Source organism: Nomascus leucogenys, chromosome 15 (genome assembly GCF_006542625.1).
Source record: "Nomascus leucogenys isolate Asia chromosome 15, Asia_NLE_v1, whole genome shotgun sequence".
NCBI lineage: Eukaryota > Metazoa > Chordata > Mammalia > Primates > Hylobatidae > Nomascus > Nomascus leucogenys.
The window spans coordinates 75,759,122-75,784,095 of record NC_044395.1 but is presented as its reverse complement, the minus strand read 5'-3'; the positions used below and the strand labels follow the sequence as shown (position 1 = coordinate 75,784,095).

Below are 24,974 nucleotides of genomic sequence, written 5' to 3'. Positions count from 1 at the left end.
TTCGAAAATTTCTAATAATCCTTTATCTTAGTTACCACCCTTGTTTTGCTGAAATACATTTTAAAATAACTTTCTGAGGATGGTCAAGATGTGATTGTTTAAAATCACTGCATATCTGAGAATCTCATTATTTTGCTCTTATGTAAAATGGTAGCTTAGCTGAATATAGAACTCTAACTTGAAAATAATACTCTTAGGCCAGCACTTCCTATCTCCTCTCATTTTACTTATTTCCTAGCTCTTAAGTCATCATTTTCTCTTTCTCTCTCTGTCTGTCTCTCTTGGTCTCTCTTTCTCTTGCTCTGTCTCTCTCTCTCTCTCTCTCTCTCTCTGTCTCGCTCACACACACATTATTTATGTATTTATTTTCTTGCTGTACTAGAATGTAAGTTCGATGAGGGGCAAGATTTTTTCCCATGTTTTATTTAACATAACATGTTTATTTAAAACGTTTCCCATGTTTTATTATAACAATGCCTAAATAGTGCCTATCCCACAATATGCACCCAATAAATACTTGAACAAATAAATGAATGAATAAATTCCCCTATAATTTTAGAGACTTCATTCCAGTATTGTCTAGCATCTATTGTTGCTAAAATACAATGACAGTTGAATTTTTGTTCTTTTATAGATGTATTATTTTCATCTTCTCAGGAATTTTTTGTTTTTAAACAGAATCTCTGGTGTTCTGAAATTTTTCCATGATGTGCTATGTGTGGGGTTTGAGTTTTTTTTCTCTATTCAACTTTCCTGGCACTTAGTGAGCCCCTTCAATCCAAAGACTCGCTTCTTTTTAGAACTTCCACTAGTCACATCCTGACCTAGTCCCCCATGTCTTATCTTCTCCTTCCTTATATTCTCTTTTTATCTTCCTGGTCTATGTTCTGGGAGAGACTACCTGGACTTTTACTTCCAATGCTTATATTGACTTTTTAAAATTTCCTGCAGTAATATTTTTAGTTTCTAAGAGCCTAACTTGTTCTCTGATGTTCCTTTATTATAGTTTCCTGTTCTTACTTTATGGATGCAATATTTTTTCAAATTCTCTGAGAACACATTTTAAAAAAATAATTAGATGCTTCTCTATTCCCTAGATTCTCCCTGTGGTCAGTTATTCTTTCCATCTTAGCCTTTTCTTTCCAAGCTTCTGATTAATGCCATGGCTGATGATCCTTGGTTATCTGTGTATATAGAAAAATGAATTCTAAACTGCGTGCGGTGGCTCACACCTGTAATCCCAGCACTTTGGGAGGCTGAGGTGGGCAGATCACAAGGTCAAGAGATCGAGACCATCCTGGCCAACATGGTGAAACCCCATCTCTACTAAAAATACAAAAATTAGCTGGGCGTGGTCGCATGTGCCTGTAGTCTCAGCTACTCGGGAGGCTGAGGCAGGAGAATTTCTTGAACCCCGAAGGCAGAGGTTGCAGTGAGCCAAGATCGTGCACTCCAGCCTGGCAACAGAGTGAGACCCTGTCTCACCAAAAAAAAAAAAAAAAAAAAAGAATTCTAGATTTCAGTTGTAATCTCTCTGCTGTTATGTATGTTTTATTGTGGAATCTCTCCCCTTGGGATGAATGAGTGGGAACTATGTAAATGTGGATAGGGTTTGTTACCTAGCAAGTTTTGCTTTAGAATAACGGGTGCCAGCTATTAGATATCTAGAATGAGAGAAATTTACTTTGGACTACTAATACCCACTCTAGGAACTGTTACTCTCTCCAGGCAGTTCCTTCAATATCTAAGAGATGAGTTTTCTGCCTGGAAGTAAACATAGGGTTTTAGTCACTCTGCATAAAGGTGTGTGTATGCACAGGGAGAGCAAGCAGGAGCAAATGGTAACAGGAGTCTCTCTGGGGTTCCAGCTATGCTGGGTACTTTTGTTTTATCTGTCAATATTCATCCATTTTTCATTTTCCAGAAATGTTGTAAAAAAAATTTTTTATCTGCTGGTGATAATACCTATCCTCCTCTTATTGCTCTCTGTTGTAATGAACTTCATATCTTACTATTATTTTAATGCATTCTCAGGAAGAAGGGGAAACAGATTCATGTGTTTAGTCATCTTAATCCATATTTTGGAAGACAAAACATTTACAAATCTCAACTTAAAATTTTGTTTCTTTTTACCCAGTCTCATAAAAATATTCCAGAAATTTTACTATCTCAAGCACTAACCACCATCTTTCAGCCAACTTCTCATTTGGAAATAGCTCAGAAATCTCTTAGAATCTTATTAATACTAACATTCCTCCGGGATATACCTGACTATATGTATCACCTTCTTTCATGGCAAGAATCCTCCTGTATCTTGCTAGCACACATTCCTTACCATGAGAATGAAGAAGAATGCTTGACCCAGCTGGTGGTATTATATGCTACTGTCTATAATACACTGGAACTATAATATCTTTCATTAATTATGGCCTAACTAGACCCACTGAGTTTCCAAAGATGAAAGAACCTACTTTGTTACTTAACCACATTAAGTCCTAGATTTTTACAAGGGTCCTTATCTCACAGGTGCTAGATGAAGAAGGCCTCATAAACTTTGTTACTTTGGGAAGCACAGAACATATTTTAGAAAACCTAGGAGTACTACAGAGCAAAGAAGTCAGACATCCTTCAACATTCAACAAATATTTACTAAATGCTTTTTGTATGTCAAGCACTATTCTAGGTATTATGGAATAAAAAACAAAAATCCCTGCCCTTGTGGAACTTTATATTCCATTGAGGAGATACATATAAAAAACAAAGTACATAAACAAAATATACAGTATCCTAAATGATGACTGCAATGGAAAAAAAGGAGAGAAGGAGCATAATGGTATAAGGAAGGGGATTTTGAAATTTTAGATGGAAGGAGGTGACAAAATGCGTATACGGATATCTAAAGGAAAAGCCCTCTGGGCAGGGAGAACAGAAAGTGCAAACACTCTCAGAAAGGCACAGAGATGGTATTAGCAAGGAAGCCAGTGAGACTAGACTTGAGTAAGTTAAAAAAAAAAAGAGAGAGAGACTTAATGGGACCAATAATGTACGGCCTTGCAGAACATTTTATGATTGTCATTTACTAGGGGTAAGGTGAATGCCACTGGAGAGTTTACTATTTTGTTTTTATTTTTTTGAAACAGGGTCTCAAATGTTGCCCAGACTGGTCGCAAACTCCTAGGCTCAAGCAATCCTCATGTCTCAGCCCCCCAGAGCATTGAGATTACAGGCGTGAGCCACAGCGCCCAGCAAGAGAGTCTGGAACAGAGTGATGCAACACACTTAAACAGGGTCACATTCTAGCTGACGTGTTGAGAATAGACTGAAGGAGAGCAGAGAACAAGCAAGGAGACTAGGTAAGAGGCTATGCATTTTCACAGTTGAACTTTCTAATCCATCTCCTTTCCATTCTAGCACTTCCTATGGCTTTATCTAATGGCAATTCGTTAACAATGAGAAGTTAGAAATAACATGATTATTGATATCATGTTCAGACTTCACGACTGTATTTTGATTAGGACAGCAGTTGTGTATGCAACTTGTATAAGTTGTTCATATAACATTGTTTTAAATTATCTTCATGTGAGAGAGTTAACATTGGAATTCACTCATCTGTAACATCCTTGAGGGAGGATATACTTTACGAAAATGAAAGCAGTAATAAAAACAGAGAGTAGGCCGGCATGGTAGCTCATGCCTGTAATCCCAGCACTTTGGGAGGCTGAGGTGGGCAGATCACCTGAGGTCAGAAGTTTGAGACCAGCCTGGTCAACATGGTGAAACCCTGTCTCTACTACAAATACAAAAATTAGCCAGGCATGGTGGCAGGCGCCTGTAATCCCAGCTACTTGGGAGGCTGAGGCAGGGGAATCACCTGAATCCAGGAGATGGAGGTTGCAGTGGGCCAAGATCATGTCACTGCACTCCAGCCTGGGCAACACAGCGAGACTCTGTCTCAAAACAAAACAAAGCAAAACAAAACAACGGAGTGGACTACAACAGTAAGTAACTTCTACCTACGTGATTTCTGATTCAGGAACTTCGCATGCCATCAGAAACAGTATAAAACCTTCCATATGTTACCTCCTTAATCATATCAGATAACTATTTTTAGGTTCAGAGGAATAAACCTTTATTTGAGGTCATACAGCTAATAAGTGGGCAATCAGAAATCTAAGACAGGACTTTTAATCTCAAGTCCATTGCTTTTTCCACTATGCCATTAATCCTCAGGTCTATGATTCACCAAAGGACTAGGATTTTCAGATTATGATATGCTAGGTTTGAGAGAATGGGCATCTGATTCTTACAGAATGGTATTGCAAATAAGAAAATATGTGCCACTTAGAAGGTACTTTTTTTAAAAATAATACTTAGAAAGTGGGCAACTACTAGTAACTAGATTTAAATTCATCAGAAAGTTGCCTGTGGAAATCATGAGCTATTAATAAAATCTCATTGGATAAATTAATCACATGGCCCTTTTAACCTATTCACACACACACACACACACACACACACCATTTTACCCATTTACACATATACATATTCATAGTTCCCTACGTTCCTTCCCCCCACCCCAACACACACGCTCACAATTCAAGAGAATATACCTCCTATTTTTAAAAAAGTTGGAGTATATGAAAGAGATTGAAGTAAAAAAAGAAAAACAGAAAATGGCTACAGAAAATGAAAGGATCAGAGCCAAGGTTTAAACATAGAATAAAGAGGTGGGAAGTAAGATGAATTCAGCAACAATCAGTGAGTACCTACTCTTCATAAAGCATCCAATTAGAAACACACAGATGACATTTCAGGAATCCCCAGCATAAACAAACCCAGTTACCACACAAAAATCTGCTTAAACCACAACCACACTAAATTCTACTTAAAACCACGTATTTAGGGCCAGGCGTGGTGGCTCACACCTGTAATCCCAGCACTTTGGGAAGCCAAGGCAGACGGATCACGAGGTTGGAGATTGAGACCATTCTGGCTAACACAGTGAAACCCCGTCTCTACTAAAAAAAAAAAAAAAAAAAAAATTAGCTGGGCACGGTAGTCTCAGCTACTCGGGAGGCTGAGGCAGGAGAATGGCATGAACCTGGGGGGCGGAGCTTGCAGTGAGCCGAGATTGTGCCACTGCACTCCAGCCTGGGTGACAGAGCAAGACTCCGTCTGAAAAAACAAAACAAAGCAAAACACAACATGTATTTAGTTCCAAGTCCTAATGTTTAAAGCTATTGCAATTACAGTATCTATTTGTTGGGAACTCTTGCCTCCTCATGCAAATTGTGACCTTAAAGGAATTTTATATCTTACCAGCTATACTAGGTACAAAAATAATATACCAGAAGAATTTTTACATACACTAATATATTCAGAAGTAAGAGATTTTAGGTCTGGTATTAAGGTAAATCTTGAGGGAAAAAAGAGAACAGCAAAAAAGATTAATAGTTCTCAACCATTATAGCTTTCTAGCCATACAATGGGCCTAAATAGGAGGAATAGAAATCTTAAATACAGTCAGTTTTGTTGGTTTGATTAAAGACAAAAATATTGACAGCAAGGGCTCTAGAATTTCACAAAACAATGAGTTATTTCAAAAACTGTTTATTATTTTCTAGTTCAAGAAGTTGATTCTTCCCCTAATTTTCTAGCACACATCACATTAATGCCATGTGTTATTATCCAATTAATTAAAATGTAGGGTATTAAAGTCAGATGGAATGGCCATATGATTCAACTGAATGATTTATAAAGGGATACACAGCATGACTGAAAATTTCAGAATTACTCTTTAAAGGTTCTGAAAAATATTTCCTACCTGAGGGGCATTTGTAGCCACTAGAAATGCATTTGTCCTCCCTGGGTGATCATAATCATGCATGGCAGCTGCCACATATAGAGCCATCAATTCTAATGCAGGAATGTTTGAAGACAGGCAGCCATAACTCTCATCTGGAATAGAGCAGCTCTTCGAAGAAATATAAGCAATTCGCCCATGGTTAATTCTACCATCAGAATCTGAGAAACAATAAATAGCAAAATAAACCAGCATTAGCACATAAATTCCTCACAATTTTGCTATGGAGGGGATTCTCATAGGTAATATGATTACTTATTTTATTTGCTGATTTAAGTAATAACTAAAATCTGTGAACTTAAAAGAGTATATTATTCCCAATTTAACATGTTAGTAGAGAGGAACAGTGTTAAATCTGACCTTGAAGTTGCTTACTTTACAAGACATGATAGGATTCTCATACAAGTTTGATGCGTCTTACTCAGGCAAATAATAATTTTAAAAACCTCTGATTTTCTAAATATTTGCTATTTAATGACTAGATAGATACAATGGCCAGGATATATGATATAACAGAAAAAGGCAATACTAGAGAATAAAATTTGATGAAAACATTACAAAGATTTAGGAATTTAATATCTTACCAAACTAAGCTTCTCTACATAGATGCTTTTCAAATCTCATCCAGAAAGATTACATTTCATTTGTAGCCCTAACTACAACTCCTTATCTCCCTTTTGTTTTCTTTCATGAAGCTCCGTATAATATAACGGAATAAAAAATAGTGGAAAATGAAAAGGCATGGAAAACTGGGGAACATCTCAGTCAACATAACTCTATTTTTATCCTCTTCTTAGAAACAACATGTTCACTATCCACACTTTGCTTCTGGTGTCTTAATATCTTACTACTGATTTCTTCTTTTTTCTATTTTGGTGGCTTCATCTATCTAGATGATCGTTCTATTATTTTTGCGAAAGAAGTCTTTAAAAAGTATAAGAAGGAAAAAGAAACTATATTTAAAGTAGACACATAAAACCAGAGATATTAGGTACAAAGTTTCCTTGGTTGTATTCATTGGGGGAACCTAGAAATAATGCTCTGGCTTGTTAAAGTCCAAAAGAATTATTTAATCCTATTTTGGTTAATACACCATCACAAGAATTTTTTAACATGACTTTAATACACTAGTGACAATTATAAATATATCTCATTATTTTCATGCTATTTATAATTTGTATCAAAATTAAGTTTTGGAATACCCACACTAGAGCATTTTTAAAAAATTTATGTTTTTAGAGATGGGGCCTTGCTATGATGCCCAGGTTGGAGTGCAGCAGCTAGCTATTCATAGGTCCAATCATAATAGTACACTACACCCTCAAATTCCTCATCTCAATTGACCTGCCCTCAGCCACCTCAGTAGCTTGGACTAGAGTTATGTACCACTACATCGGCTTAGAGCTATTTTTAAAATAAGTATAAAAAGCAAACATGAGGCAGTTAAATTATATGCATAATGATATATGTAAGTACTCAAATTTCTAATAAGACTTTAAATATCAATACGGAGTCAATAATTTGAATTTTCCTATGTGATACACATTCTGGACTTTCCCTACAATTTTAAAATATATTTTAAAAATCAAAAATGACAAAATATTTCCTTTAAATTCAGTAATTACTTGGAATTTATATATTAGGATCTTAAAACATTAGCTTATATATGTTTCCAAAAAAATAACACTACAAAAAAGAACACAGTTGGCAAGGGCAATGAAACATAACTACTTTGAATCCCATTTATTCACTTCATTTCAGAAAACTGTGATTTTAAAAATTTGCTGACACATTTAAAAGGAGGCCTCAGTAAAAGACATCCACATTGGAAATGAAGATGCAAAACTATCTTTATTCACAGATGGCCTAATCTCATATATGTAGGAAATCCCAAGAAATCTACTGAAAAACTATTAGAACTAATAAATTAGTTCATCAAGTTAGCAGGGAACAAGATAAACACGCAAAAATCAATTGCATTTCTACATACTTAGCAACAAAAAAAAATGACATTTTTAGAGAAATAGAAAAAAAAATTCATATGGCACCACAAAAAGATTCCAAGTAGCCAAAGCAATCTTGAGCAAAAAGAACAAAGCTGGAGGCATCAGACTACCTGATTTCAAAATCTATTACAAAGCAATAGTAATCAAAACAGCATGGGCCAGGCACAGTGGCTCATGCCTATAATCCCACCACTTTGGGAGGCCAAGGCAGGTGGATCACTTGAGCTCAGGAGTTCAAGACCAGCCTGAGAAACATGGTGAAACCCCATCTCTATAAAAAATACAAAAAAAAAAAAAAATTAGCCAGCCATGATGGCATGCACCTGTAGTCCCAGTTACTCAGGAGGCTGAGGTGGGAGTGGGAGGATGGCTTGAGCCCAGGAAGTAGAGGTTTCAGTGAGCTGAGCTCATGCCACTGCACTCCAGCCTGGGTGACAGAGCCAAACCCTGTCTCAAAAACAAACAAACAAACAAACAAAAAACAGCATGGTACCAGCACAAAAACAGGTATTTGAACCAATGGAAGAGAATACCACATAATGGTCATCAGTTCAAAGAACAAATCCCATCTTGTGGGATAGGAGTACTATAGGTTAGCTCCACAAAATATTTACGCCTAGCAGGAACCCCATCTGAGTCTTAAAGATGTCATTCTACCATTCTCTCAGGTCTGATGTAGACTGATAAGGTTCACAGAAAGATTAGTAAACTTTGTGGGCATAAGCCCACTGCCACAATTTGCAGAAAAATTAGTTTCTTGATCAGATGCAATACTACCTATAATAACCTGATGGTAAATAAGGCAGTAAGTAAGTTCAAGGATGGCGATGGTGAAGCACTATAGACAATGAAGGTAAATCTACATCCAGAATAAATGAGAACAAAAGCTGTCTCTTCCATAAAGGAAAGGGTCCAATGTAATCAACCTACCACCACCCAAATGTCTAAATATTCCCTCAGGGAATGGTGCCATATTAAGGGCTCACCATTGGTCTCTCTTACTGGAGAGCAAGGCACACAGCAGAGGCCTGAGCCAGGTGAGCTGTAGAGAAGAAGCCCATGGTATTTAGCCCATACATAATATCTCTATTCTTTCCATCTTAGGGATATGGTTTGGCTGTGTTCCCACCCAAAATCTCATCTTGAATTGTAACCCTATAATCCCCACGTCAAGGGTGGGACTAAGGGTAGAGGTAACCGGATAACGGGGGCAGTTTTCTCCAGGCTGTTCTCATCATAGTGAGTCTCACAAGATCTAATGCTTTTATAAGCATCTGGCATTTCCCCTGCTTGCACTTCTCCTTTCTGCCATCCTGTGAAGAAGGTGTTTTCTTTCCCTTCACCTTTAGCCATGACTGTAAGTTTCCTGAGGCCTCTCCAGCCATGCCTCCTGTACAGCCTGCAGAATTGTGACTCAATTAAGTCTCTTTCCTTCAAAAATTACTCAGTCTCAGGTATTTCCTTATAGCAATGTCAGAACGGACTAATACACTTAGCTGTTGTGTGCATAAACCCACGGAATAAGAACTGGAGTTCATAAGGAAAGAGACTGATAGCTATAAGAGATCATTTTGTCCACCTGATCATCAAGAGCCTTCTTTGCAGTGAATGGCCTTTGGCAAATATTATATATTAGTGAGGGTTATTCATATATATATATATATATACACACACACACAGAGAGAGAGAGAGAGACAGAGAGAGAGAGATTTATTTTAAGGAACTTGCTCATGAAATTAAGGAGGCTGGCAAGTCCAAAATCTGCAGGGTGGGCTGGTTGGCTAAAGACCCAAGGAAGAGCTGATATTGCAGTTCAAGTCTGAAGGCTGTCTACTGGTGGAATTCCTGTTTGCTCAGAGGAGGACAGTCTTTGTTTCTATTAAGGCCTTCAACTGATTGGATGAGTCCCACCGCCCTTATGGAGGGTTATCTGCTTTACTTTAAGTCCATCAACTTAAATGTTAATCTTGTCCAAAAAATACCCTGAAGGAAATATTAAAATTAATGTCTGACCAAATATGTAGGTACTACTGCCCAGCCAAGTTGACATGTAAAATTAAGCATCATTCACATGGCAAACAAATATCCACCACTCTGGGAAGGTTAGCCATAAACCTCCTAACTAAAACACCTTGTCCAATTAAAAACTCCAATTTTAAAATATTTTTCCTTCTAAGTCCCAAAGCACCCAAGGAAGCTCTTAGCTACTGACCATAAATCAGTATAGATCCTTTCAGCTGGCCATGTCTCTTTCTTGACCAACTGATTCACCGCTTGATCTGCTCACAGGAAGGATTTACCTTATTACCTTTCAAAAGATACCCTTGAGTGATCCTACAATGCTGTAGCTATCCACTTTCAGGAAGTACTGGCATATTGGGCAGAACTATCTATAAACCAGGGCAACTGGTCTTTCTCTTTAAGTCAACTGGTCATAGGGAATTCCCCACGAAGCCATAACTATGGATTAAAGAAGAGGTATTGGTGTATTAGGAATAAACGTCATGGAAGTCTGAGCTTACGTTCTGTGCTTTTAGGAGCAACTCAAAACTAATATTGTAAGTAATTCTTCCCCTTGATGATCGAGAACTACTGCATATGACAAACTTACGAACTGGAGGATCAGAGGGCCCCAAATTCATTATGGGCAGGTAACATGGTAATCTAGTGCCCATGGCCAAGTATTCAGATTCTACCAAAGTGCAACAACAATTTAGCCACTTTTACAGAAAGGAAAATAATTATCTGAGGAAAGCTGCCTGGTTTTGTCTCAAAACTCCATGTATTTACACTGTAATTATCTTGTAGTGGTCTTCTAGAGACTCCACAGGGGATCTCTATCTGCAAAAGACATTTTCTTTTGGCAGTCAGATGGAAAAATGGCAGAGTAATTTGCACAACAAGTAGAAATTGCTTCACATGCTTCTCTTGCTCTGGGTTGCACATACAGCCTTACAGTAGTATTTTGAAGCAACAGTACTCAGAAGTCATGAATTTGCCTTCAGAATCCAAAGAGCCCTTTATGTAGAGAATTTCAAATATATCGGTTATCCCTCAACTCGGAGGAAATATCTCAACATGTCCTAGACCACTGGATCCCCAGTATACTGCAATGATATGACAGATCTCTGAATTTTTGTGCAATTTTTCTCATCTCTCATCTTCTGGTACTCTTATGAAGGCATCTAGGATATTTGTTACTTCTTGCTCAGTGGAGCTATTCATCATTATCTCATCAATGTAATGGCTGACCTTGATAACTTATGGGACCAGACTAGATTATAACAGAGAATGAAACACTTGACATAACCCAGAACTAAGACAATAGAAGTGTATTGTGATGCCTGCCACATGTAAATACATGTCTTCTTGTGAATTTTGCTAAGAGTTATGGAGGAAAAACAACTCTCCAGATCAATTGCTCTGTGCCAAATATCACAAGTTAGGTTAACTTATTAAAAGAAGAGACCACATCTGGAACAGCTGTGGCAACTAGAGTAACCACCTGATTACATTGAGAATAATCCACCATCATTTTCCAGGATCTACTTATCCTGTGTAAAAGCTATATAATTAAGTTGAAGAGCAATGTGATGGAAATCACCATTCCTGCATCTATTAAGTATTTGATAGTAGCACTGATTTCTGCAACTCATCTAGGAATGTGGTATATTGCTTTTGGTTCACTGTTTTGCCAGAATGAGGCAATTCCTGGAGATTCCATTTGATTCTTCCTACAACGATGGTCCTCTTTCCAAAGATCAATGAACTGATGAAGGGATTCTGCCAGTTGCTGAATATGTTTACTCAAACTATACATTCAGAAAATGGATGTGGTTCAGCTAACTACCATTATGAGATGAACCCAGGCCAAAATCCTTTTATCATCTAAATTCCCTAAGCCCCTAACTCTGGCTGTAGGACCAGCATAGCATTTCACTCTCCAGGAATTAATGCTGAAATATATTTCTCACCACTGTGATAAAGGAGGATACTTCTTGAGGATAAAGTTAGGGATGGGTGATAAAATTGAATATGATCACCCCATTTCAACATCTTAACATTATGAGCTTCTGGATTCCTTCCTCTACAGTACACAAGGACGTTTCAACAATTCTACTTCATCTGATGCCTATACTTTAGACAACGCATGAGGCAAACTGTTAGAGCCACTGCCAGTTGCTCAAGCTAATACACTGACTCCAGAATCTCTGGTAGGTATATCTTCCTTTCTCCCTGGTCTAACACCCTTAAGTCTATTCAGACATATATCCCCCAGGTTTCTACCAATATGAATTGGTAAATTATTCTGGTGTTCAGACTTAATACTTATTCCCGTAAGATCTGCAGGATTTAAGTTTAATTATGGATCTCAAAGAAATGAGTGACAGTGGAGTTGGATTTGGAAGTGAATTATTTCCCTATAAATCAAGAATCTCAAGTGAGGTCACTACAGGGTTTTCAGGCAATCAACACAAGCAGAAATGACTGTTTCCCAGCATGAAGAATCGGCAGGATTTGGGGAATACAAGGCAATATTTATTTAAATCTAAACAAATAATCTCATTTCGATTATCAGGATCCTTTATTTCCCATTTGATATCTTAATTCTAACATAAGAAGTCTACTGAGGCCACAAACTCATTTGCATTGTATTTCAAGCAACTTCAGGATCAGACATTGGGTTTTATTTTCAGAAGTTATGATCCTATTACTATAAAAAATAAGGGTTTCTTGGCCGGGCACAGTGGCTCACACCTATAATCCCAGCAGTTTGGGAGGCCGAGGCAGGCAGATCACAAGGTCAGGAGATCGAGACCATCCTGGCTAACACGGTGAAACCCCATCTCCACTAAAAATACAAAAAATTAGCCGGCCATGGTGGCAGGGTGCCTGTGGTCCCAGCTACTCGGGAGGCTGAGGCCGGAGAATGGCATGAACCCAGGAGGCAGAGCTTGCAGTGAGCTGAGATTGCGCCTCTGCACTCCAGCCTGGGCGACAGAGCGAGAGTCCGTCTCAAAAAAAATAAATAAATAAAATAAATTTTAAAAAAATATGGGTTTCTTTTAGGTCAGTCAGAGATGCTACCTGGTTCTCCAACATTAATTACAGCCCTAAACTTGTCATTTATTTTCTATTAGTTCTCCAGTGCAGTGAGAATAGGACAGCACATCCCATGGTCCTTCTAGTCTTAGTTTTCATCATAATTTTCCATTGCAATAGCTATTTGGTTTCCCAAAGCTACTTGGTTGCCTTTCTTCTACAGATACTTGGCTCCATAACACTATGTATGAGAACTCATAACACTGCTAGTAAGAACTCAGAAGGAAGTGTGCAGCATGAGAGAGAAAACATATATTGTCTTAGAGAATACTATACCTAAGTCATTGAGAACAGACTGGAGATAGAAAAATGGTCATTAAGGGCATTGCCAATGAATGCTCAGAAGGAAATGAGGAACATGGTATTGGAAACTAGAGGCAAGGGAATCCCTGTTACACAGTAACAGAAAATTTGGCTGAATTAGGTGTTGCAGTTATGTGGAATACAAAACTTACAAATGATAAAGTTAGACATTTAGTTGAGGAAATTTCCAAGCAAAGCATTGAAGGTGTAGTCTGGTTTCTTACTGTTTATAGTAAATATGAGAGGAAAAAGAAAGATTGGGGGAGAACTGGTAAGCAAAGAGGAATAAGGGCTTGATAATTCAAGAAATTCTCAGCCTATCCAGACTACAAAAGAGACTAAAATTAAGAGAGTCGCTGTCAGTTAAGTGTATTCTGCACAGAAAGCCAAGGTTGCAGAGCTGGATTGATTTTCACTAGTTCCTTGGAAAGATCAAAAGGTCAGGGTCAAAAAGAAATTTGAAGATGTTATGCTGCTGTCTTTAAAGAATGGGCTGGCCAGGCACAGTGGCTCATGCCTGTAATCCTAACACTTTGAGAGGCTGAGGCGGGTGGATTGCCTGAGCTCAGGAGTTCCAGACCAGCCTGGGCAACATGGTGAAACCCCATCTCTACTAAAATACAAAAAATTAGCCAGGCATGGCAGCGTGCACCTGTAGTCCCGGCTGCTTGGGAGACTGAGGCAGGAGAATTGCTTGAACCCGCCTAGGAGGCGGAGGTTGCAGTGAGCCGAGATCGAGCCACTGTACTCTGGCCTGGGTGACTGAGTGAGACACCGTCTTTGAAAGAAAGAAAAGAAAGAAAGAAAGGAAAGAAAGAAAGAAAGAAAGAAAGAAAGAAAGAAAGAAAGAAAGAAAAAGAAAAAAAAAAAAAAAAAAGAAAGAAAGAAAGAAAGAAAGAAAGAAAGAGGAAGAAAGGAAGAAAGGAAGAAAGGAAGGAAGGAAGGAAGGAAGGAAGGAGGAAAGAAAGGAAGAAAGGAAGAAAGAGAAAGGAAGAAAGGAAGAAAGAGAAAGAAAGAAAGGAAGAAAGAAAGAAAGAAAGAAAGAAAAGAAAGAAAGAAAGAAAGAAAGAAAGAAAGAAAGAAAGAAAGAAAGAAAGAAAGAGCCATGAGCCAAGGAGTGTAATTGGAGGAGGTGAGGAAACAAATTCTCCTCTAGAGTATATAGGAGAAAAATAGTTCTGTTGATGCCTTGATTTTACTCCAGTGAAGCCTTTTTTTGGACTTCTGACCTCCAGAACTGTAAGATAATAAATTTGTGTGGTTTTTAGTGACTAAATTTCTGGTAACTCATTACAGCAGCAATAGGAAACTAATACAGACTTCTGGCACCTAGAAGTGAGGTACTGATGTGACCAACACCTACAAATGTGGGAGTGGCTTTGGAATTGGACAATGGAGAGGCTGAATTTTGAAGAGCATGATAGAAACCAGTAAAAAACCACCAATCAACATATTCAAAAGGTTCACTAAACATCAGGCAGGATTAATAAAAAAAAAAAATGACATGAGTACATCATAGTTAAAATGCTAAAAACCAATAGGAAAGAGAAAAAGGAACATATTATATTTATATATTTCTCAATATGACCTAAGTCTTGACTTGTCAACAAAAACTGTGAAAGTCAGAAGATTATGGAATAATACCTTCAAACATGCTAAAATATAAATATATTCTTCTAAGACAAAATGACATCTATAACAAAAAAGTTGAAGAAAACTATCTCTAATAAAAGCACAGGACTGCTGGAAGGAATGAAGGGCACTAGAAAGAATAAATACAGATGGCAGACAAAAGTGAACCAGTGACATAAAGCAAATCCGTTAAACAAATAATGCATACTTTAGACTCAACTACCCAAATGTAAAAAGTATTATCAGTGGTTGAGTCTATGACATTTACACTGGTTAGTATGGTAATGTTATTTCTCAAGTATTGGTAACAGCAAATTCTGTCTTGATATATGTCAGTGCAGTGGCATAATCATGGCTCACTGCAGCCTTGAACTCCTGGGCTCAAGAGATCCTCCCACCTCAGCCTTCTGAGTAGTTAGGACAGGTGTGTGTCACCACATCCAGCTAAATTTTTTAAAAATTTTTTTGTAGAGATGGAGTCTTGCTTTGTTGCCTAGGCTGGTTTCAAACTCCTGGCCTCAAGTGATCCTCTTGCCTAAGCCTGTAGAAGTGCTGAGATTACAGGCATGAGTCACCATGCCTGGCCCTTTTAATAAGCTAGAATAAGAGAACTTATAAATGTTATGATTCATTGTATTCATATAAACTATTATATTTATGATAAGGAATAGCATTAACTTTTTTGGAAGCAAAATTTGTTTATAAAAGTTTTTAATGTCATCATTGAAATACTTTGTGAGGCTTTTAAACATGTTCTCTTTGGTTTTCAAATGTTATGTATTTTAAAAGTATGTGATGTACTTAAAACAAAAAAAAAAGAATTTTTTTTTTAAAAAAACAAAGGACTAATTATCATAATTTTCAGGATAGTGGCTACCTCAGTGAGGAAAACAAAAGAATGGGGGAAAGAAGGAAACATGATAGATCCAGCAGTACTGAATATTAATCTACCTCTTAAGATGGGTATCGGGTTTAAAAATTTTCATGTCATTATTATGCATCAAAACTTACACAGTAGAACTTGGGGATAAGTGGTTAAAAAAAACTTACACAGTCCTTCATATGTACTAAACAGTTACTTAATGAAAAATTTAAAAGAACAGGTAATGAAATGAGAAAGCTTGATTTACTATTCCTGATCAAAATAATTAACAGAGATTTGTAGAAGGAAGTACCTGTTTCATTTCCTGTTCCACAACCATCATGGATCTGCTGTAAGCCAGGAACTGGCCGTGTTGTCAGATACCAAACTGCATGTAGCACATCTGTGGCATGTATACGATTGTGATCTAAAGTCACCAAAACGTTTTTCTGTTAGGTTTAACACACAACATTTAAAAAGTACAATAATTTCCTAGTCATACTATGTCCTCATAAAAAAGATGTGACAGAATAATTCCCCACAATTGAATTTTATTTCATCTAAAGTCTCTTGATGTATTAAAAAAATTATCTTTTAAAAACTTTCCCATATACTATGAAAACATAGTAAAGGTGCCAAAGAAAAGGCAGGATAGCCAAGGAGTATTGAAAGGCATTGGAAAATGTTCTTAAGGTTGCTATTTTGTGGCTTTCAAAAATATCATGTAGTGTCTGGATTACAGAGACCCATGTTTGCACAAAAAACAGTTTTGCACACAGAACAGTTACAAATTCTGGTTACTTACATTTGTGTCCCCCACAAAAAGGTCAGAAATACTATGTCTCAGGCTTGCCACAGGAATTAAATCAAAATATGTGAAAGCATCCAGCACAGTGTCTGACACATCATATATGATCAATAAAACATCAATTTACTGAAATTCCACTATGTGAAAAGGCAATGTGGCATAGTGTAAAGAGTATAAGCTTCAGAAGTCAGATAGACCTAAAACTGAAACACTACTTTGGTATCTAGTTTTATAATCTTGGGAAAGATCCTTCTGAGTTTACTTCTCACCTATAAAAGGTAGATAATACAACTTTGCCAAAAAAGATTGAATAAGATAACCTATGTGAATCTAATGATTGCAGTTAACATCGATATCCAATAAAAATTTAACACTTCAACAAATATTTAATGTATATGTATGCATTAGTAGATAAAATAATATTGTTTTGCCTATAGACATGACATGGCATACACTGGGAACTTAATTATTATTAATAAATCACCACTTTTTACTAACCATTTACTAAGTGTCATGAATTCTGATACTTGCTTTACATGAATTATCTTATATTATTACTACCTATGGAGTAGGTACTATTGTTATTCTCATTCATAAATTTTTAAAGTTTAGAAAAGTTAGGTCCAGAGACTATTTTCTTAACTAATGTATCCTAACTGAAGCTGACAGTGAAGACTCCTTACCACCTCTTACTTTTCGTTCCATTTCCCTTGAAGTCCATCTTAAAGTATCCCTATATTCCATTTATAAACTTCAACCACTTTTTTGAATGCACAATTTATAAGTGGAAATTATAGTATATGTAACTCATCTTAAATTATTAAACATTATTAGTGAGTTATTATGCCAATTGAAGAATAATTCACTATTTATAGAACTAATTTCTCAAAAATGTGTCCACATGGAGGGAAACTGTAAACAATATATAAAGACAGTCCTATCTTTTTCTAATATGGAACTCAAATTATATTCAAACATAATATATAATAGCCAATAAATTATTCCATAAATCAGAACACAGTTAAGAACTGAAATTAGATGATCAATTTTAAACATTTTTAAGTGAATGATTTTCTGAAACTCTTGACTAACTTTTAAAAAGACAAAGTACTCAGGCAATTAATTTTAAAAATAGAAAGATGTATACTATATAATAACCAGGTGAAAAAGCAGATCATAAATATGTATCAATATTATTACCACCTTTACAAAAAATAAATTTATGTAAGAACTCTTGGAGAATGTATACCAAAATGTTAACAGAAAACAGACAAAATGTTAACAGTAGTCAGTTAAATCTAGGTAGTATAATACAAATTTTCTTTTTAAAACTCCATTTAAAAATTTTTCAGGCCAGGCACGGCAGCTGACGTCTGTAATCCCAGCACTTTGGGAGGCCAAGGCAGGTAGATCACCAGAGGTCAGGAGTTCAGGACCAGCCTGGCCAACATGGTGAAACCCTATCTCTACTAAAAATATAAAAAATTGGCTGGTGTGGTGGCGGGCGCCTGTAATCCCAGCTGCGAGGGCTGAGACAGGAGAACCACTTGAATCCGGGGGGCAGAGGCTGCAGTGGGCCAAGATCGCGCCATTGCACTCCAGCCTGGATGACAAGATCAAGACTCTTGTCTCAAGGAAAAAAAAAAAAGAAAATTTCAAACAAGCACTTTTAAAAGTGTTTAAGGGACCATCTGAAGAGAAAGATGATAAAGAGTTTCAAAACCCATATTATTTGAACTTAAATAATAAGATATGTTAATACTTACAAGGAATGTCTCGATAGCCATTTTCTAATGCACGAAAATAGTTCATAAATTGTTGAGTGGGAATTTTAAATATTTCCAATAAACCAGTGTCTTGAAATAAGGTATACATAACCTAAATGTCAATTAAAATAAAGTTTACTTTAAAAATCAGAATTTCTATTTGTAGCTGAGTATAATGTTTTTGTGATTTGTATTTTGGAATGTTAACAATGTATTAATATATGTCTTTAAATTAATAATTTATTTAAAACTTGCCTACAATTAATTCTTTCCAAAAAATCAGAATGGAAGATATCACCCTAAAGCCACTGAAAATTAAAGAAGGCTTACCATACATATCATGTCCCAATTTTAAAATTTTTCCATTCTTCTCCTTAGCTTTTTATTCCTAATTTACTGAAGGTCATGTGAATTCTATTCTAATCTAGCCCTGGGTATTAAAAAAAAAAAATTCAAAATAATACTCTGTTTATCACATTTTTAGCACTAAGGACTTCAATTAAATGAACTTATATATATCTTTCGCAAAATTTATCCTTATGTTTTTGCATTTCATAAATAAGATATTAAAGTAATTAATGAGAGTAATATTTTGGGGCAGTTAATCTGATGCTGTTATGCGGACCCATCAGGTATAACCCTGAGCCTGGGTGGTAAAATTAAAGTACTTTCCCATGGTTCTAGCATGAAATGAATCATCTGGCCTTGGGTAAATTATAGGGAGTGCAGGTGAAAAAAATGAAGCTTAAATTTCAGTGGTTAGAACTAGACGATTTTTTCATATCCTTTTCAACCTCAACATTCAAGAAAATGTAAATCTTTATTATTTCTTTAGCATAAATTAAATCCCATTAATATGGTCAAATAAACTACTTGTCATATATATAATAGTATGATCTACATCTTATATATAATTGTTTTATGTAAATATTTAATTTTTTCTGAAAATAACTTAATGAACAATGTCATTGTTGAACTAGTGCCTAAACCATTACATATTAGATTTGCTTTTTATAAAGATTTAAGAAAAATTAATTTACAGTTAAAAAGTAGATATTTGAAAGCAAACCTGACTGAGAATCCTTCCTGATTTCTCTCCCATCTTTTCTACAAGTTCAAAAATTGGAAAATTCCAGTTGCTCATCTTTTCTATTAATGAGTCATACTCTTCTACTAAAATCAGGTCCAGTGATACTTCCTGTTCAATCTGTACATACAGGAAAACAACAACTTTATTGTATCTTTTATAAATACTGTAAAATATATATTACAATGAGAACACTTAGGATTAAACATTAAAAAAAGTCAGTACTATTTTCTATAATGGTTATTCTTAAATATAGTCTTATCTGCCCTTCTAATTTCTCTTTCTAGAACGTTATCTTCAAAAACTAAAAACGTAACTCCTGGGCATAAGACTTATTAATCTTATATTATTTTTATGAATAAAAGTATTATATTTCCAAATTACTACACAAATCCAAAGTCTATTATTTTCATTTTAGTAGTTACAGGTATCAAAGGGTAAGAGGAAAAAAAAACCTATCCTTATATTGGCATTTATTAATTTTTCAAAAGAAATAGGTGTTTCTTTTCCCTAAAAGCCTAAATTTTGAAATTTAAGAACAAAACTATATTGCCATTATAAATACATTATTTTCATTGTTTTTAGTAACATGCACATATTCTCTATACCTTCACATATGCAAAAGAAAATATCAGAATAGAAAATAATATATTTTATGTAAAACTAAATAAAATATGTTCATTTAAAACTGATGTAGTTTGTTGCTTTAGGATGGTAGAATTAGAACAAGTTACTGTATTATTTGTAACCCAAGCAATATTTCAGTTATAGTGACTTATCAGTAAAAAAATCAAAAAATACTATTACATCAAAAATCTTGTTCTGGGCAAAAGTAATGAAACCAGTACTAACAGTATTATATTTCACCTTAACATAATCATATTGAAAGTTTATCTTTTACATTTGTTTGCTGTTCATTCTGTGCCTCTTCTGTTAGCCAATTATCACCTTCCTGAAATAATTTTCTGCTGTCTTTCTTCTCTGTTTCCTCTTCTTGTTGAGTTTCCATAAGTTTGAATGATTCTTTTGAGAAAATGTTTTCTTCTTCACCTTTCAAAAAATATAATAGTAATATATAGGAGTAAAATGTGCCCTGTATGTACAGCTTTACATGAAAAATAATTGTTAAAAATATTTAGATAAAGTGAATCATAATGGAGTTCAATCTAAATTATTTCATGATACCATTAAGTTGTATCTTCCTGTGCTATTTTGCCTAGATACCTTATGCTCAGGCAACAGAGACACTTCCTGTATTGGACTCATCTTTCATATCTACTCATGGATGCTAAGTGGATATTCTTTGTAAAAGTGAGAAAAAGAAAAAGTTCCTATCAATAGAAATTTTCTTACCAATTTGATATAAACAATTTCCAACATCTCTGAGTTTTAGATATAAAAATTCTAAAATCATAATTACAAATCAATAAGATTAAATCACATGTAAACCTTAAACCATAATATTATAAATGGTGAGTTATATCTCTACCAATGTAATAATTTCTTTTCTCAAATCACATGGAAAATGAGAGCAGTGTTCATAGCTAAATAGCATTCATTCATGTGTTAAAAAACATTCATATTCATTCTATTTGTAATATCTTAAACAGGGAAATTACCCAAAACCTATCGACAGTAGAATAAATAACTTGTGGTATATTTACACAATTGATCACTACAGAGCAAAGAGACTACAATATGGATGGTACTTAAAAATATAATGTTTAGTGAAGGAAGCCAGGCACAAAAGTACATACTCTCTGATTCTCTTTAAAAAAAGTTCAAAAGCGTATGAAAGACAAAAAGATCATTATCTTTGGGGCATATGATTGGAAGGGGTCATGATGGGTAATTTTGAGGTGTGGGTAATATTTTGTTTCTTTTTTAAAAAACAACTTTTACCTTAGGTTCAGGGGTACATGTACAGGTTTGTTATATAGGTAAATTTGTGTCATGGAGTTTGTTGTACAGATTACTTCATCACCCAGGTACTAGGCCTAGCACCCAATTACTATTTTTTTCTGATTTGCTTCCTCCTCCCACCCTCCACCATCAGGTAGGCCCCAGTATCTGTTGTTTTCCTCTTTATGTCCATGTGTTCTCGTCATTCAGCTCCCACTTACAAGTGACAGTATTTGGTTTTCTGTTCCTATGTTAGTTTGACTCCAGCTCCATCCATGTCTCTGCAAAAAACATTACCTCAGTCTTTTTTATAGCTGCATAGTATTCCATGATGTATATATACTACATCTTCTTTTCTTTGCCTTTTCTTTTAGAAAAACTACCGTAATCATTTATTACTTGTTCCACTATGGACATATAAGATAGAGCCCAAACTATACAGTAAAATAGAATCTGGATTCAAATCTAAATACTACTTATAGAAACGAGTCCTAGCCTCACTACTTCACTAGCTGTGATTTTTTTTCATTTTATTTATTTATTTTTTAAGTTTAGTGGTACAAGTGCAGGTTTGTTACATAGGTAAGCATGTAACAAGGGGGTTTGTTGTACAGGTTATTTCATTACTCAGGTATTAAGCCTAGTACCCATTAGTTGTTTTTCTGATCCTCTTCCTCCTCCCACCCTCCATCCTCTGACAGGCCCCAGTGTGTGTTGTTGCCCTCTATGTGTCCATGTGTTCTCATCATTTAGCTCCCACTTATAAGTGAGAACATAACAATATTTGGTTTTCTGTTCCTGTGGCTAAGGATAATGGTCTCCAGTTCCATCCATGTCCCTGCAAAGGACACAATCTCATTCTTTTTATGGCTGCATAGTATTCCATGGTGTATATGTACCGTATTTTCTTTATCCAATCTATCATTGGTGGATATTTAGGTTGATTCTATGTCTTTGCTATTGTAAATAGTGCTGCAATAAACATACACATGCCTGTGGCTTTATAATAGAATGACTTATATTCCTTTGGATACATACCCAGTAATGGGATTGCTGAGTCAGATGGTATTTCTGTTTTTAGGTCTTTGAGGAATCACCACACTGTCTACCACAATGACTGAACTAATTTACACTCCCACCAACAGTGTATAAGTGTTTCTTTTTCTCCCCAACATCACCAGCATCTGTTATTTTTTGCCTTTTTAACAGCAGCCATTCTGACTGGTGTAAGATGGTGTTTCACTGTGGCTTTGACTTGCATTTCGCTAATGATCAGTGATGCTGAGTGGTTTTTCATATGATTGTTGGCCATATGTATGTCTTCTTTTGCAAATTGTCTGTTCATGTCCTTTGCCCACTTTTTTATGTTTGTTTTTTCTTGTCAATTTAAGTTCCTTGTAGGTGCTGGATATTAGGCCTTTATCAGATGCATGGTTTGCAAAAATTTTCTCCCTTTCCGTAGGTTGTCTGTTTACTCTGTTGATAGTTTATTTTGCTGTGCAGAAGCTCTTTAGTATAATTACATCCCATTTGTCAAGTTTTGCTTTTGTTATGATTGCTTTTGGCATCTTTGTCATGAAATCTTTGCCAGTATCTATATCCAGAATGGTACTGACTCAGTTGTCTTCCAGTTTTTATAGTTTTGGGTATTACATTTAAGTCTTTAAACCATCTTTAGTTGGTTTTTGTATATGGTGTAAGGAAGGGATCCAGTTTTAATCTTCTACATATGGCTAGCCAGTTATCCCACCACTATTTATTGAATAGGGAGTCCTTTCCCCAATAATGGGCTTGTTTTTGTCGGCTTTGTCAAAGATCAAATGGTTGTAGGCATGTGGCCTTACTTCTGGGCTCTCTATTCTGTCCCACTGGTCTATTTGTCTGTTTTTACACCAATACCATGCTATTTTGTTACTGTAGTTCTGTAGTATACTTTGAAATCAGGTAATATGATGCCTCCAGCTTTGTTCGTTTTGCTTAGGATTGCCTTGGCTACTCAGGCTCTTTTTTGGTTCCATATTAATTTTTAAATAGCTTTTTCTAGTTTTGTGATGAATTTCATTGGTAGTTTGTTAGGAATAACACTGAATCTATAAATTGCTTTGGGCAGTATGACCATTTTAATGATATTGATTCTTCCTATCCATGAGCACAGAATGTTTTTCCATTTGTTTGTGTCATCTCTGCTTTCTTTGAGCAGTGTTTTGTAATTCTCACTGTAGAGGCCTTTAACCTCCCTGATTAGCTGTATTCCTAGGTATTTTATTCTTTTTGTGGCAATTGTAAATGGGATTGTGTTCCTGGTTTGGCTCTTGGTTTGGCTGTGTTAGTGTATAGGAATGCTAGTTATTTCTGTTCATTGATTTTGTATACTGAAACTCTGCTAAAGTTACTTATTAGCTTAAGGAGCTTTTGGGCTGAGACTATGGGGTTTTCTAGATATAGACTCATGTCTGCAAACAGGGATAGTTTGACCTCCTCTCTTCCTATTTGGATGCCCTTTAATTTCTTTCTCTTGCCCGATTACTGTGGTCAAGACTTCCAATACTAGGTTGAATAGGAGTGGTGAGAGAGGGCATCCTTGTCTTGTGCCCGTTTTCAAGGGGAATGATTCCAGCTTTTGCCCATTCAGTATGATGTTGGCTGTGGGTTTCTCCTAGATGGTTCTTATTATTTTGAGGTATGTTCCTTCAATACCTAGTTTATTGAGTTTTTAACATGAAGGGATGTTGAATTTTATCAAAAGCCTTTTTCTGCATCTATTGAGATAATCATGTGGCTTTTGTCTTTAGTTCTGTTTATGTGATGAATCAGGTTGACTCATCTGCATATGTTGAACCAAACTTGCATCCTAGGGATGAAGCCTATTTGATCATGGTGGTTTGGCTTTTAGATGTGCTGCTGAATTTGGTTTGCAAGTATTTTGTTGAGGATTTTTGCATCGATTTTCATCAAGGATATTGGCTTCAGGTTTTGTTTTTTTGTGTGTCTCTGCTACGTTTTGGTATCAGAATGATGCTGGCCTCATAGAATGGGTTGGGGAGGAGTCCTTTCTCCTCATTTTTTTGTAATACTTTCAGTCCTTCCTCTTCAGTTTTTTTGTAATACAACTTTCAGTGTAAATAGTACCAGCTCTTCTTTGTACATCTGATAGGATGTGGCTGTGAATCCACCTGGTCCTAGACTTTTTTTATTTTTTTTGATTGGTGGGCTATTTATTACAGATTCCGTTTTGGAGCTTCTTAATGGTCTATTCAGGGAATCCATGTCTTCCTGGTTCAGTCTTGGGAGGGGTTATGTGTATAGGAATTTATCCATCTCTTCTAGTTTTCTAGTTTGTGTGTAAAGAGGTGTTCATAGTAGTCTCTGATGGTTGTATTTCTGTGGGGTCAGTGGTACCACCCCCTTTGTCATTTCTAATTGTGTTTATTTGGATCTTCTCTCTTTTCTTCCGTATTTGTCTAGCTAGCAGCCTATTTATCTTACTAATTTTTTCAAAAATCAACTCCTGGTTTCATTTATCTTTTGGATGGTGTTTTTGTGTCTCAATCACCTTCAGTTCAGCTCTGATTTTGGCTATTTCTTGTTTTCTGTCAGCTTTGGGGTTGGTTTGCTCTCTCTTCTCTAGTTATTTTAGTGGTG

At 35.9% G+C, this 24,974-nt stretch overlaps 1 protein-coding gene across 1 annotated transcript in view; it reads right to left on the bottom strand.

Annotated features, from left to right (window-relative positions):
* The window catches only part of PDE3B (phosphodiesterase 3B), a 227,200-nt gene that overhangs the window by 18,203 nt on the left and 184,023 nt on the right, over positions 1-24,974 (bottom strand). The window contains exons 8-12 of the mRNA XM_030829527.1: positions 20,332-20,480; positions 19,413-19,550; positions 18,344-18,455; positions 16,083-16,196; positions 5,825-6,024 (exon numbers count right to left, since the gene is read on the bottom strand). Of these exons, the coding sequence (XP_030685387.1) occupies positions 5,825-6,024; positions 16,083-16,196; positions 18,344-18,455; positions 19,413-19,550; positions 20,332-20,480 (713 nt within the window). The remainder of the gene's footprint in view (positions 1-5,824; positions 6,025-16,082; positions 16,197-18,343; positions 18,456-19,412; positions 19,551-20,331; positions 20,481-24,974) is intronic.